This window comes from Carcharodon carcharias, chromosome 2 (genome assembly GCF_017639515.1).
Source record: "Carcharodon carcharias isolate sCarCar2 chromosome 2, sCarCar2.pri, whole genome shotgun sequence".
Taxonomy (NCBI): domain Eukaryota; kingdom Metazoa; phylum Chordata; class Chondrichthyes; order Lamniformes; family Lamnidae; genus Carcharodon; species Carcharodon carcharias.
In genome coordinates, this window is record NC_054468.1 from 201,310,877 (window position 1) to 201,327,241 (window position 16,365).

At 41.1% G+C, this 16,365-nt stretch overlaps 1 protein-coding gene across 2 annotated transcripts in view; it reads right to left on the minus strand.

The window, feature by feature from the left end:
• Positions 1 to 16,365, minus strand: part of epas1b (endothelial PAS domain protein 1b) — a 159,498-nt gene that overhangs the window by 103,180 nt on the left and 39,953 nt on the right. The window contains exon 1 of one of the 2 annotated variants that reach the window (XM_041209963.1): positions 5,808 to 5,869. The exons of the other annotated variant lie outside the window; for it this stretch is intronic. Coding sequence (XP_041065897.1) covers positions 5,808 to 5,836 — 29 coding nt within the window. The 5' untranslated portion in view covers positions 5,837 to 5,869. Of the gene's footprint in view, positions 1 to 5,807; positions 5,870 to 16,365 lie in introns of those variants that run through there. 2 annotated transcript variants of the gene reach the window in all.

Here is a 16,365-nt window from a genome sequence, read left to right on the forward strand (position 1 = left end):
GCAAATTACATTTTTTCCCCTTAGTTTTAAAATTTTTCTCTCTCCTCTTTGTAAGTGTCCCACAGCTAACCACCACCAGCAACCCCCCCATCCCTCCATCCCCTGGCCCCAGCCATACATAATATACAGCATTGCCCAGCTATGAGTATGGATGGGAAACTTGCTACAGTCTCTGCCAAAGCATTCCATTGGCTGCCGAGAAGTGAGAGAATTCCCCAGTTAACTTGTCCTCTCCCTTGCAGAGAAACACCTTGCTTCCACTCAGTATAGGGAAAGGTTTCCTCTTGTGACTACGTGTTTGCAAGCATTGTAAATAGAACAGGAAGATTTCCTCATTGCTATTTCTAGTGGACTTGTAATCTCTCAGGACACATATAATTTTACTAGATATAGAAAACATAGGAAATTGTCCCACTGTGTTTTCAACATTACAGAAAACCATAACCCCTGAAAGAAACAAACCCATGTCCTTCACAGGAGGTTAAATCAGGTTACACTACTCACTACTATGTATATTTCAGCTGCTAAGGCAAAGTGACAGACCAAAATATTTGGCTTTTTAATTTTCCAATTTTAGGGTATCTAATAGTGATTTTCTCAAAAAAGAATCTTCATTTAAGTGTTACAGTTCACTGCCCATTCAGAATGGGTTTGCGTTAATATTTACCGTTGCCATTTGGAGTGCATCTAAATGAAGCTGCATGAGTAATGGAGCTCTTAATGTCGGAGGACATTAAAGCTTTTCTGGTTGACCTAAAGACTGTTAGCACACTCTCAAACTCCTCTGATGTCAAGGCCTGGATGAATCAAAAATTCCAGCAGTTGAATGTCAGCAAACTTAATCTTATTCTCCTTGGCTCCTGTCCGGCGCTCCAATTATTCTTCAACCACCTCTGCTGTCATCTTAAGCTAAGCCTAGAAGTACGGGTCCTTGCCTCCACCCTATCCTAGGATCTGAGTTCAGCAGCACCCCCTAACTAACTTCCCTGCAACAAGCCTCCAGAAGTCATGTAAAATGATATAACCCACATCTTCATTCACACTAAGTATCACATACACCTATCCTCCTCACACTTCAGAGATTCCCTCTGCCACAAATATTTCCATGATTTCGCATCCCCATCCCCACCACCAGCTTCCAGATATCCTTCTGCCCCATACTTCTGCTCTGATCCATTAATGCCAGACTTCTCCTTTCACTCTCTCCCATCACTGTCGCCTGGCAAACCCTCCTTGTTCTTACCCTTGATATATGCAGTGAATCTACATGGAATGCTTTCTATCTCTTTAATGCCCTTTCTGTAATGAAGTGTCAAAACTGTACACAATACTCGAAGTGTGATCTAGCCACTGCCCTACATAAATGACTTCTTTTGTATTCTAAGTCCCTATTTATAAAACCCAAAATGGTACAGGTCTATTTGATAGCTCTATCTAATGTATTTTCATCCTTCAGTAACTTTAAACTGAGTGAAAAATCCTAAAACAAATTTCCTCATGCTTCACCACATTAAATTGCATCTACCATCTGTCTGCCATTTTTGCTATTTTTATGCCCTCCTTTATTATATATATATTAAAAAAATCAGGAATAAAGGTATATCCAATTCAAACAATATCCTTTAGCAACTAACCTTCTGATTCCAGCCTATCAACCAACTTTCTATTGCTGCTGCTCTATTTCCTCCCCTACCATATACCTGAAGTTCTGTACAAGCTTCTTTTAACAAACCTTTAATTACTTCAGAAAGTCTATAGGAACTTTGCATTTACTGCATCCTTTTTATCTACATAATCACTTTTTAAAAGAAATATTGCATTTTACAAATTCCTAATGGTTGTCCTTTATTATTCTATGCAGCTCTAAATACTCTCTAATTTGGCCTTGAATTATGAATTCTGGAAGGACATCATGCAAAATGTTGTGACAAATTTACCACAGGAGAAGATAAATAGTAGAATATATCAAAAGTCTGATACAAATAAACAAGTTTGATTTGGAAGAATTATCATAGTAGCACAGGACTATACACAACTAGTCCATCTGTTTGGTCTCAGTAATAACAATAAGGTGAGTACAAATGACATTTAAAATTTAAGCCAACTAATTCTGTTATGTAAGGGCTGGTTAGCTCAGTTGGCTGGCTGGTTAGCATGTAGTTCAGAATAAGGCCAGTGTGGGTTCAATTCCTGCTCTGGCTGAGGAGGGCTTGGGACCTGCCTCCTTACCCACCCAATGCTTAATGTAAAGTGGTGACCTTTAAGCTATATAACCAACTGTCTTTCTCTAATAGAGAGAATGCCTACAATCCTTTGTGGACTATGACTAATTACCTAACTTTTAAATACAACACTGCTTTTCAAATACTCCCTAACCTACACAATATGATTATAGCTGTGCACATGAGAAACAATTACCTGGCTTAGGCAGATAGCTACTAGCTCCAACTTACCTCCAGATGTCAACCAGCACATTAGTTCCAGATGCTGAGGAAATTTTAAGAAAACCTAGGTGTCAAGTGTGCATAGCAGATGAATACAGCTACATTAACAAATGAGTTAGAATGATCTGGGTATTAAATAAACAAGGAAGTGTCCTTCTCAGCACCAGAGTATTAATCAAGGTAAGTTAAGCATTCTTTAAAGACCTTTTTCTATGCGCATATAAATGGTTTTAGAAAGACAAACATAAACTTGAACAAATATCCATTTTAAGAATGTCAGAGTTCATGGGCAATACATGTATATTTTTAGAAGACTCTCATAAGGAAGTTTAAACATACAGCTCAGTCATACTTATGTATTAGAATATACTATGTTCTTGGTTAATTGTTTCAATGTGATGTTAGTATTACTAAGACTTTTATACTATCCAATGGAAAATTGCATAAGATTATTCAATCTTGTCACATATCTGCCAACTCCTTGGTCCTTTTGGAATGCTATATAAACATATTGACCACAATCCAAATCATCACCCTGGTTCAGTAAGGAGTGCTCTTCCCGGAGACAGATGTTTGTGAATTCAGTTCCTACTTTAAACCTTTGAGCTGATACGCCAATGCAATTGTCAAACGCGCTGTCCTTCACAAGAGATGTAAATTGTCCTGTCTGCCTGTACTGATAAATTAAATCCCATAAACATATACATAATCCTGATCAACATTCCTTACTCAATCAACCAACAGAAAGACACATTTGTTCATCTCAGTTATTTGTGGGGTCTTGCTGTGTACAGAAGTGGCACAACGTTTATCATTGCATTTCAAATTAATCCCTTGCATGCCAACACTTTGAGAAGTTTGAGAAACATAAAATGTTTCTGTCTAAATGTTACTGTCTAAACCAATTTTTGCTCTCAGTTCATACCAATCCAATCATACTTAATGGGCTGGATTTAATACAACCCATCTTAGCAGGCAGGTGGAGGGAGGGAACTTTGGTGTCCAGGTCTATTTAATCATGAGATAGGCCCCACATCAGTTTCCTTGCAGTGGGAGAACCTCCCCTGATTAAGTCAGAAGCAGGAAGAGGCCAATGCGGGATTCCCAGGCGCCGTTGGTGGGATTTCAATTCAGCTCATTTAATGAGCCAATTGACACCAATTATCTCTGAGCCCACCACAATTTATTGCGCTTTAGTGATTGAAAGGGAGCTGCACGGCTTCCCTACAGCCTTGGAAAGCGACCCAGCAAATCTTGTGGTGTTTGCCAATGGCTTCCTAGCGAGGGGATGTGGGGTCCCTTATTTTCAGGCACTCGTGACGAGCAGGACTTCCATCGCTGGGGGCCTCAATCACTGGATGAGGCCTGGCAGTGGCCACTTCCATCGGGTTGCCCCCATAGAACCGACAGAGGTACTCCGACTGGTGTATAAGATCCTAATCAGCCCCACAAAATCCAGCCCAATAATTACATTTGAATTGTTTGAAATACCCATTTTTTTGTTCAGTTAGAAAGATTAATCTCACTACATTATTTATAAAATCATTGAACTCCATTAATTTTACTAATTTGATGTATCCAAATCCAGCTGCTTCAAGGATCTCTCTTGAACTTTAATCCAAGGCCTTCAGTTTTTATGTGCAGCTTCATGCTTTACAGGAGAAGTTGAACAAGCCAAATGCCTTTTATCTATCTATTTGCACAGTTAGTGTGTGTTAGTCTAAAGTAAACTATTAAACAGATCTCTCAATATGTTACTGGTACTTTATTGGTTTTGGTTTCATTATCAAATTATAAACATTGGTGGTTGCAAAGTTCAGTCCATACATTGCACCTTATTATTTCAAAATTATTTTCTGTGAACTCTCATTAATCACATTTCTAAGTTTCAGCAATTAATTTAGAGGATGCAAAATATGAATGGAAGTATGATGTATACACTACATTTTATATGAAGTAAACAAGCAGCATTTCCAATTGTTCTATAGCTCCAAAGGACAACTTGTTTCATAAGAACTTGAATAACATTATTAATGAGCCATTAAATATCATTATTATTGCAACTATAATTGCATTATAGTTGCCACCCATCCAACTTTTGCTTTTACAGTTAGTTTTTTGAGCATTTTATCCTAAGGGTATGGGAAAAACGTCCAAGCCCAATTTCCTTTGGAAGATTTTTCGGACACCCCAATAGCCACCTAAAACAGGCATTTGGCTCTTATATATGTAACTAAATGGCCTATTGCCTGTTTTAGGTCCCCACTCCAAAATTAAATGGTGTTGAATGGAACGGACATCAAACATCTTTGGGTGCAGGACACTGGTCATTACCAAAATTGGATCTGATTACACCTGTTTTCACCCTTACAATGGGTGCAACAACGCCCAATTTCACCTCATTCTTAAAAATTATTTTTGCCCAAGTCTGAAAAATCTCCCAGCTGTTTTCAGAAACTGAGCTAACTTCAGTGGAATAGTCCTCTGTGTAACTCGTGCGGCAAAATCATAATCCGTTATTTGAAATGGGTTTCTAATTTTTTTCCACATAACACATAGGAAATATCCTCTAAAAGTGCAAAAAGATGTCATAGGCTGATTTTAGTAGTTACTGGCAGCCAAGTTAACTGTGATGTTCTATGAGGATCAGTGTTGGGAGTGCTGTTGTTCATCATTTACATAAACAATTTGGACTTGGGAACCAGAAATACAATTTTTAAATTTATAGACAATACCACATTGGGGTGTAATTAATATGGAAGAGGACTGGGGCAGAATATAGGAAGACATTAATAAACTTGCAGAACGGATATGTAATTGGCAAATGAATTTCAATATAGTTAAGAGTAAGGTGATAGATTTTGGTAGGAAGTATAAGGAGGTCACAAACTCTCTGAAAAATAAATGTCTAAATGGGGTAGAAGAGCAGATAAATGTGTGGGGTACAGAGACACAAACCACCAAGAGTAATGACACAGGTGAATAAGGCCACAGTAAAAAGCAAAGAAAGCACTGGGGTTTGTTTCTAGTGGGACAGAATTGAAAACCAGAGAAGTTATGTCAAACTTGTATAGTAACTTAGTTGAACATTTGTAATACTATGAACAGTTGGGTCTCCATAATTATAAAAGGAGTTAAAGGCACTGGAGAAGATGCAAAAAAGATTGACTAGAATAAGAGGTTATACCAATCGGGAAAGATTGATAAGGTTTGGGGCAGACCTGACCGAGGTCTTTGTAATTATGAAATGGTTTGAAAGGGTAGACATAGAGAAAAGAATCCACATGTGGGGGAAACCAGGAGCCATTAATATAAGACAGTCACTATGAAATCCAAAAGGGAATTCAGGAGGAATTTATTTACCTAGAGAGTAGTGAGAGTATGGAACTCATTTCCACAAGGAGCAGTTGAGGCAAATAGCTTGGAAAGCTAGATAAACACAAGGGAGAAAGGAATATGTTGATGACATTAGATAAAGAAAGTGTGGGAGGAGACTGATATAGAGCATAAACATTGGCATGGACATATTGAGCCTTATGGCCTATTTTTATGTGATAAATACTATGTAATAACTACATAACATTAAGGACACTTTTATAACCGGGTTGATTTTAAATGCTGCATTATAAAGTAGGTACAAAGTTAACGGTGCAGCTACATAGCCTGCTTATTGAGGTCTGTTGGTTCGATGTTTCTTCATGGAATTTAATTAGATATATGAAAGAATTTGCATTTATATAGCATCTTTCATGGTCTCAGGATATCCCAAAGGACTTTACAGCCTCCACTGCATGTATCCTTACTTGCACAAAGTCCCATTCACCATCAACCCTGTTCTCACTGATTTACATTAGCCCCCAATGAAGCAACATCTCAATTTTAAAATTCTCACTCTTGTTTTGAAATCCTTTCATGTCCTCACCCCTCCCTATATCTGTAATCGCCACTAGGCCCTCAACCCTCCAAGATATCTTTGTTCTTTCAATTTTGGCTTTTTGTGCATGCATGATTTTAATTGCTGCACCATTGGCAGCCATGCTTTCAATTGCTGAGGTTCTAAACCCTTAAATTCTCCCACAAACCCTTCCATCTCACTACAACACTTTCCTCCTTTAAGACACTCCTTAAAACCTACCTCTTTGACTAAACTTTTGGTCTTCTGATCTAATATCTCCCCATGCGTCTTCTTGTGAAATTTGGTCTGCTAATGGTCCTGCAAAATGCCTTGGGCACTACACAAATCCAAGCTGTTGTAGTGTAGAAAATATGACATCCAATGTGTACACAGCAAGCTCCCGCAAACCGCAATGAGATGTGCGGTAATCTGTTTTCATGATGTTGAATGAGGGTAATTGTTACCTGGCACAAATGGGGTTGGGGGTGGGGGTGGGGGGGGGGGTTGCGGTTGAGTGGCATTCCTCTGCATAAAGCAGTGCTGAGGTTATTCAGGTGACACTTGATAGGTTGTATGGTTCTACAGGTCGTCACAGCAAATCCATAATTTGTATATTTGTGATACACAAACAAAGCCAACGAATAAAACAATCAAGGGCTTATAAGACAAAAATAGGAAAATTAGAACATATGGGTAAAACTGGTCACAGTCTGAAAGAATTGTATGACTAATGTTACTTTGCAGCAATATTATGAATCCAGTAGGATGAGCTTTCTGTGCTTACTGCTGCGCTTTACAGATTGCACTTACAAAGAATGAGACATGTTTCTGTTGTAAAAGTAAAATAACCCACTAAATAAAGCAATAGTTGGCCTTGAGGTTATATCTGTATTTTCTCCGAGGGATTTAAAAGAGTACTATTTTGGGGGTGTTCATTGAAAACAGTATCTGAACTGACGCAATTGTTGTCTGATGCAGACCGACAGGAAGGAGATACTTGTTTTTCTGACTAAAGCTTTTTACCAAGTGACTGATGAAGGATAATTGTCTTTCAAAGAAAAAGTACTTGTTTGCATTAAGCACTGCACAGGCTTTTTAAGAGGTCACTGCTAAAAGGCACAATACATTAAATAATTTGTTTTCATATCTGTGATTTGAAGACCAAAGCTGCAATGTAAAGTAAACAAATTAAGTCACGACTGAAAGCAACCACAGCTACACCATTATCCACTAAACTTTTATAATTATATTTTCTGGATTTTAAATCTACAGTGCATGTTGTATGAATAGGCAACATGAAAACACTGAATTCAATTACAAAATCTATTTGTACTTTTTTCAAAGAAAATGGCAAGAGTGCATCAGAAAGCAACTGTAAATTAAAATGCTTATTATCACAAGCTCATGTTACCAAGAACACAGTACTGTAATTAACACACAATTGTCAGAATCAAGAAATAAACAGTATGTGCTACCAAAAACAATGAAACCTACAGTGCTGAATTTTCCCTGCCTACTTCGCCCCAGTTTCCTCCCAAATACTTACATGCTCGCTTTTCAGGCGCCCTCTCCCTGGTGTTGTAGCCTCAGCAGTGGCCACCGCCAGTGGTGGCGCTACCAAGGCTGTTGAGCTGTCAGCCCTCTGATTGGGCCAGTGTCTCTATGGGCCAGGCCACCATCTTTATGGTGGCCCCAGCTGCGACCTGTTAAATGGCTACTGCCAGCAAAATGCAGCCCAAGGTCCCACCGAAGTGGAATTGCCTCACGCATTCGGCCTTGGCGGCTGGACTTTAGTTTCCTCATAAAAATTCAGTCCATGGTTTTTATGTACATTCTTTGAAATGTAGGAAGCCATAAACATAAGTACTACTTTATTAATGCAATTATTGTAGCACATTTTCTATGACATTCTCACTGCTGACCATGTCAGAGGAAAGGCATTGCATTCGTATGGTTCCTCTGTTCACCAATGTAATGCAGGCATTAAATGGGGCAATGCCACCACTAAAGTACCAGACAGAGGACTGCTGTGCAAACACATCAAGCATCTGTCCACTAATATCATAAGAATCATTCTTATCTTAAAAGCCTTTCCTCATGAGCTGAGCTAAAACAAAACGATTTTCGGTGTCATAGTTTTTGCTTGGCTGTCACCCTCAAAAGTTAATGAGCAAGTAAGGTACACCATTCCTCCTATCCTCCTATAAAACATTATTGCGTGTTTTATGCATTATATCTGTCAGATATCATCATTCATAACCTTATGAATAAGACTAATTAGGAGTAGTTTTTCCCTCTCTTTTAATTCACCAATTATTAAAAAATTATCTGCTTTAACCCATCATTCTCAAAAAATACAAGTGGGTTCAAACTTAATTGTCTGTAATATTTCATACATAAAAGATGATTTGCAATGAGAGAGCTTCATGCATGAATCTCAGTGATTTTCTTTCTCCTTTATACTGTCTACTGATATTTGAAGACTTCATAAGTGATGTGGCTAATAATACTTTTTTTAAATCATTCTTTTATCATTTTACTTTAACATCATCCAGTATTAAAAAAGGAAGATTTAAAATGATGGCTGGTGTGAGAAATGGAAAATATCACTTTGGTCAAGTATCCATCTAAGGCTGGGCAGAGGCATGATGTTAGGTTGGAGTGCAGGCAACTTTACTCTGTGTCTACCTGTTGTTGCATTTGCTCTGGAAGTGCTTGATTCTGGCCATGACTGCTTGGCTTGGGGAAAGTGTTCCATTTTCCAACACTAAGGCCGTGATTTTCCACCCTCCCCCCCACCCCGCCCTACTCATGGCGGGGCATGGCACATGTGAGGCGGTGGGCCAGCTAAAAGTCCATTGCCTTTTGGCAGGACCAGAAGGTCCCAACAGTGGTTGGGGCCGTAAAATCCCAGCCTAAGACCCCTCACCTTTACTCACAAAATTCACAAATAGTATTCAAAGAGTATTAGGAAATAAGCTATCAGAGCATTGTCAGCCTAGAAGGTGGGAGTCAGGACTTACTAGCCTCACATTTAACCAATCTGTTTCTTCCAACCCAGTTTCACTCCATTTTAATATTGTTAATCCCTTTTCAAATCAGTCTTGTAAAAACCTTCTTCTGAAACAATCTATTTTACATCAGTTCTCAAGTTGTTTAAAGAAGCATCTATTGCTGAATGTTATATTTGGGCAGCATGATAGAAATTCTATGGGCAGGATTTTTACCTCGTCAGGCAGGTGTGGCAGGAGGGCCTGGGAGTGACCGTGAAACCGGCCGCCACCCGCGATCGGGCCTCGACCGCGATTTCACGCTGGCTGGCCAATTAATGGCCAGCCAACATGAAAGATGTGCTCAGAGCCTCAGCGCTGACGGGGTGGGGATGGGAGGAGCGCGAGCACTGAAGTTCGCGCATGCATGGGATGCACTCGGTGCAAACTCCCTGAAGGCACAGAGCTACCTCAGGGAACTGAAGATTTTTAACATAACAAATGAAGAGTTGAAAAATAAGGAAATCAAACCCCCTTATGTGACTCTGTCACATGAGCAGGGACATGTTAAAAATGAGTTTTAAAAGTTTTTTTTTAATCACTGGTCGTGGACGAGGTTTTGCGAAAAATAGTAAGGCCGCTGGCCTATTCGCCCTCCCGCCAACCGAATGGTTGGACAGGCAGCAAAAAATTAATTGATTAAGGGCCTTAATAGGCCTCTTAATTGTCGGCAGGCGCGCTGCCGCCTCTTGTGCCGAGTGCGCGACGACATCAGGATGGTCGCCCGACATCATCATGCACTATTTTACTCCCATTCAGGTCGGGCGCATGCCTGCCCAACGAGGGAAAAATTCTGCCCTATGTAAATTTTGAATAACTCATGGTATTAACTAACAAGCTATTAAATTAACAAGCCAATAAACTAACCACAAAGAAAATTATGTTTCACTGTTGCCGGATGAAAATAACTAATATCAAAATAAAGGATTTTAAAAAAGGGCCAAATTTCTTTGGCCATTCCAGTGGGATCTTGCCAAAAGAACAAAACATGTACTTCTTCCAATTCCGTATCCTGTATTTGCTGCTCACGATGCAGGCTCCCCTGTACTGAGGAGACCAAACGCAGACTGGCTCGTCACTTTGTAGAATACCTCCATTCAATCCATGAGTGTAATCCCAAGTTTCTGGTCACCTGTCATTCTAATTCTCCACTTCAATTCCACTCTGACCTTTCTGTTCTCAGTCTCCTGTAGTATTCCAATAAAGCTCAACATTAGTTCGAGGAACAATGCCTCATCTTTCAACTAGGCATTTTATAGACTTCCGCACTCAACACTGAATTTAGTAATTTCAGATCATAAACCTCTGCTCCATTTATTTTGGACGACACTGTTGGTGGTGATTTTGCTATTCCCGTTTACACTTCCTCTGGACACATTTTTTCCTTTACTTGCCCATTACAGCCTTTTTTTGCCATGAACTTATTTTGACATTTAATCTCATCTTATTATCCTGTCACAGACCTTTCTGTTTGCTCTTTCCTTCCCTCTCCCTCTTTCTCTTCCTTACTTAAAAACTCTCACCTCTCACTCCCAGTTGAGAGAAAGAGCCACAGACCTGAAACATTGGGCAGGATTCTCCCATCTCCAGGGTGGCGGGTCAGGAAGTTGGAGTTGGGGTGGTGCTGGAAAAATAACAGGGAGCCACATCAGATGGCTCCCAATGCAGTTATGCTGCTCGGAAGTTTCCTAACAAAATGACCAGATATGGATTAGCTACATGCCAAATAGTGGTGGAAAACCAACTTAAATAACTAAAGACCCTATTAAGGGTGATTTTCCTGTGCTTCTGGCATTTTGCCAGCAGAAAAGCAGCTGCCCGCCTGTTGGGGAAGTCACCAGCTTCATGGAGCCGGCTTCCCTGTGGCCATCCAGGGATGCCATTGGAACTGGAGGGTCCATACCACAAAGAGTGGGCCATGGACAGGGAAAGCCTCCCCTGTGGTCCCAATGGGAGGTCCTGAGGGGCCTGCCCTCTTGGCCTCTCTGATTTTATATTTTTTACTTATCTCTCCCAAGGGCCTTCCATGGTGAGGTACACTCCCAATCTCCAACGTTCCTCAGCAGCGCCCACTTCTCTCAGTGAGGCTACCAAGGCTTCAGAGCTGCTGGTCCTCTGACTGGGCCTTCAGAATCTGCATTCTGCCCACCACCCTTAATTGGATGGCAAATCCAGTGGTAGCCAATTAGGAGGTCACCTCCTATAAAATTGCTGCGTTGGTCATTCTGCTGGCAAGTGCAAGCTTGGGACCTTCATCTGATCCGTACGGGAAATCGGGGTCCTGAAGCCCACAAGAAAATCTGGCCCATTAACTCTGCCTTTCTCTCCTCAGATGCTATGCATGTCTAGGATTTTCTGTTTTTATTTCAGATTTCCAGCATCCACAGTATTTTGCTCTTGTAAAACAACAGGGCAGGTTGACCCAGACGTTGCCATTTGTAACAATAGCAAAGCTGTTTTCACTCGACGTCATTACAACTGTGAAACTGATCACAACTTCTGACATCTGCACACGTGGAGATAAGTGTGGAAAATCCAGAGGTTGCTGTCAGTGATTCCTCACTCCTTCATAGGGTGCACGACCAAAAGCCCCCACAGGCGGAAATCATTTGAAATCACCTGAATTGACATGAACTTCCACTTTTCTGCTATTAGTCTCACTGTAAAAACCCTTGAAAAAGTTATGCACTATTGAATGAGTTGTGACCGGGTCCTTAAAGAATGATGTCACATGGCAGAATTTTGCCCTCGTCAGGCAGGCTGGGTAGGGCCAGTCGGGAAGCCGACTGCCACCCGCAATCGGGGCTGGACCGTGGTTTCACACTGGCAGGCCAATTAAAGGCCGCCATGCATGAAATGCAAGTGGCAGTGCTCAGTGCTGCCTGTGTAGAGGGGGAGGAGGGCGAGAGCGCAAGTTCAGGCACGCACGTGGCTGCGCGCTGGAAAAGCTCCCTGAGGCACAGAGCTGTCTCAGGGACATGAAGAGTTTTGAACATTAAAAATAAAGATTGTTAAAATGTTATAAAACATGTCCCATCACATGACTCTGTCACATGAGCAGGGACATGTTATTCAAGAAATGTTAAAGTTTTTATTTTATTTTTATTTGCTGTTGGATGAGGTTTCCTAAAAATTGCAAAGGCTGCTTGGCCTTTTCGCCTGCCCGCCAACCGTAAGGTTGGATAGGCAGTGAAAAATTTTTTCAATTATAACTTTAATGGCCTTAATAGGCCTTTTAATTGCGCAGGAGTCGTCAGCGCACCTACCAGCCGAAATGTCCCGTTCGGGACGCTCGGCCGGCATCGTCGCGTGTCATTTTACATTCGGTCGGGTCGGGTGTGTACCCACCTGACAAGCATTATATTTTAGCCATAACTATTGCAGAACAAACTTGCTTGTCTTGAAAAACTAAATTTTTAAAACTTATTCTTGGGCTGTTGGCATTACTGGCAAGGCCAGCATTCCTTGCCCCTTCATAATTGTCCATGAGCAGGTGTTGGTGAGCTGCCTTTTTGAACCGTTGGGCCTCGTTGGCATCAGGCATCATGGCAAGCGGGGTGGGGGGGGGCACAATATGGCGAGAAGGCCAAAAACCAGTTTCATGATGTCGTGAAACCAGTTTGCAAATCATCCACTCCACCTGTCAATGGCGGGCCCATTTCCTGCCACCGCATGTTGGGAACCTAATTTAAATACTTTAGCATCTCATTATAAGCCCTGCTTGCCGGAATCATCCCCCCACTCTGGGTCATTCAGGCATGTCGGCGTGATTGCACGCCGACATGTTTCACAAATGTACATTAGCGACGTGCACCTCGGGACTTCGAGGTTTGTTTGTCTACCTTGCTTCAGACAGCACTCACGGTCATCAACGTCAGGCTTCGCAGGTAGCACCACGTCACTTTTAGGGAGGCTTGCGGGCAGGTCTCTACCTTCTATACCAGCTGTAAGGCGGGGGTGGCTTTTCAACGGCCACAGGGCTATAGCTTGCTTGCGGAAGGAGAAGTGGCCTCAGGCAAGGGAAGAGGCTGCAAGGAGAGGGCTGTACTGTGGAAGGGGGCATCTCAGAGTGCCTATGGGGTCTCAAGTTGATATGTGCAAGTGGCCTCAAGATGGTGAGGGCTGAGGAGCCAGTCTCCAGAGGAGATGAGGTAAAGCATAGATGTGAGGGTGTGTGTGAGAGAATGAGTGATAATGCCCTTTGAGATGGCAATGAGTGAGATGCCAATGAATTTGTGATGGCCTTGAGTGGGTGTGAATTTAGAGTGATAAGGTGGTTTCCTAACCCTGGCAGCACGGGCAACATCATTCATCTGTTTTCTGCACTGATGGCCAACCATCAGCTGGAAAATGGGATTGAAATAGATAGTTGCTTGATGGCTGGCACGGACACGATGGGCCAAAGGGCCTGTTTCTGTGCTGTATAATTGAATGACTCCATGACACTTGTGTGCAGCATTGTCACTGGCCACCTCTGCCACCAGCTCCCAAGCTGGACTGGTGAGACTGATGGGCCTCCTTTGGCCAGAGTGGGGGTAGAGGACATCGGGGCAGGTCTCCACGATGTCCAGACGGCATCCCAGGGATGCATCACTGAATCAGGTGGCTGCACTCTTCTTGGCTTTTGGGGCCATGTCTTGACTGGAACAGTCCTGGCTGCAAGCATTGAGAAATGCGTGCACAGCTGCAGTTTAAATATGGTGCCCTGTGTGAGGAAGTGATGAGGTAATGGGGTGGTGGGAAAATCTGCCCGCTAGTGAGGCAGCGTGTTTCCTGTGACTGAATAATTAATGAGGCAGGAATGGGACGATTTGGCGTGAAAACCCGCCAATGTGGCCGGCGGGTAAAACGTCTTTATTCCTGCCCACCACTGGAATTTGTGCAAATCTGGGACGATTCCACCCTATGTGTTGTAAGTAGGCGAACAGTTGTGCTAGGAAGGTAGCTCCAGGAATTTATTTTTATTTTACCTTTTATGTATTAAAATTTATCTTTGTGGAATATCAATTTTTTCCATTATGATAAAAAATCCACAGTTTTTAATGCAATAAAAAAATTTAAAATGCTGTTCAATATTTCCCCTTCCACCATAATTCCATGTATATGCCCCAATATTTATTTTGCTCTCTCTAACATGATTACAATGTGAAGAATAGTTAGTATGTTTTACTTCTTGGCTTGCTGTCTGTGAGAATTCCTCAATGTGATTGGCTGCTTAGCCTGTTGATGATATCAATGTTGCTGGATGCATGCTGAAAATCCTCTCTAGTTGGTGCCAGAATCAAATTAACATTGGGAAAAATGAAATCCATGTCCCAGAGGTCACAAGATATTTATGGGGAACTTTCTTCAAGGTCCTGGGGAAAGTGCCATCAATTTGCCATTGACCGCAAAATCCAATAAATATTATCATGACCGAGGTTTCAGTAAAGCTTACTGATGCAGGTACAACATTTGGTTCTACTGTCATTGTTAACTTGAACTAGTTTTCCAGAATTACTTTTCTATACATATTTTTAAATATCTTTTTTATGAACCAGTCTTCCAGAATTATTCTTCTATGTATCTTTTAACTAACTTATGTGTCTCTAGAAATCTTCCCTTCATCCCCTTCTTTCAAGGCTGCATTATAGCCAGTTAGAACATTTTCAGCTACAAACGTGAGACGGATGTAAAGGTATTCAAAGGTCTGTCATTGGTGGTGAACTGAAAATCAATCAAGCACTGAATAGTACAACTTTAAACATATTGACATAAGTACTAAACCGGCTGTTCGAACAGCATATCATTCGATGCATGCTAAAATAAGCTTATTTTATGGTAGCGTTGCTCAAAAACTGGTACATGCAGAATATTCTTTGAGTTGTAGTGCTAAACCTGTAGGAGAATGCATCAGATCAAGAATTGCAGGAAGGAAGCTCTCAGCAATCCACAGCTTGAAACAGTTTGTTCTAACTATTACTTTAATTAGCCAATATTTCCATGACCCCCATCATAAATTTACAGTGAGTTTTTATGTACATTGGAAAACATTGTTTATAAATAAATATGAAAACTTGGCTGGGGGACAAATCCTTTGGGAGTCAGTCGTTAGGTTCTTTGAGGTTGACCTTTGCTGCATCAAGCTTGCTAGCAGTTTTCTCAGGGATAATTTGCCGTAGGGTAAATGGTCAGCTCAACAAGCTAAACAGATGGTTAAGTCTTGGAATCTGTTAGTCCCCCGAGTCCTTACTGAGAATTCCTGCTAGGCAGAATACCAAGATCATTTTTCCCTTAAAAAGACATTTACCCATGATATCCAATTTACCATATTTTTATTAAAAATGTTCCTTTGAAATATTTTCAAGGAACTGTAAAGGCTGCTTAATGAAACCCATATAATGGACTGAAGAGTGGATTTACATTATCTTGTCGATGCATCCCGATGCGTCTGTTTCTGAAGGTTTATTGTAAATCACAAGTGTGTATGCACTATGGAATCTACCGTATAATGTGTCTTAAACCACATTGCACCATTTCTCTGTAGATAATTAATTTTCTTGCTAGTATAATGGCTTAATGGCCTTTTAGGTAAATATTTTATTGAATCTATCACAGTCATTACAACTACACCACCATCTTGAACAATAATTAATTACAATAAAAGCAAAATATTTTGGATGCTGGAAATCTCAAACAAAAAGCAGGAAATGCCAGAAACACTCAGCAGGCAATATCTGTGGAGACAGAAACAGAGTTAACGTTTCAAGTCGATATGACTCTTCAAAATTGACGGCGGGTAGATATTTGATGGGTTATATACTGTCAAAAGAGGAGAGGGGGAGGAAGAACAAAAGGGAAGGTCTGGGACAGGGTAGAGGATGGAGAGATTAAATGTCCAAAATGTCCTGGAACGAAAGGCAAAGGGAGTGGTAATGATTTTAGTAAAGAGACAAAGCATTTGTCCAGAGTGAGTATAAACGTCAAAATGAATTAT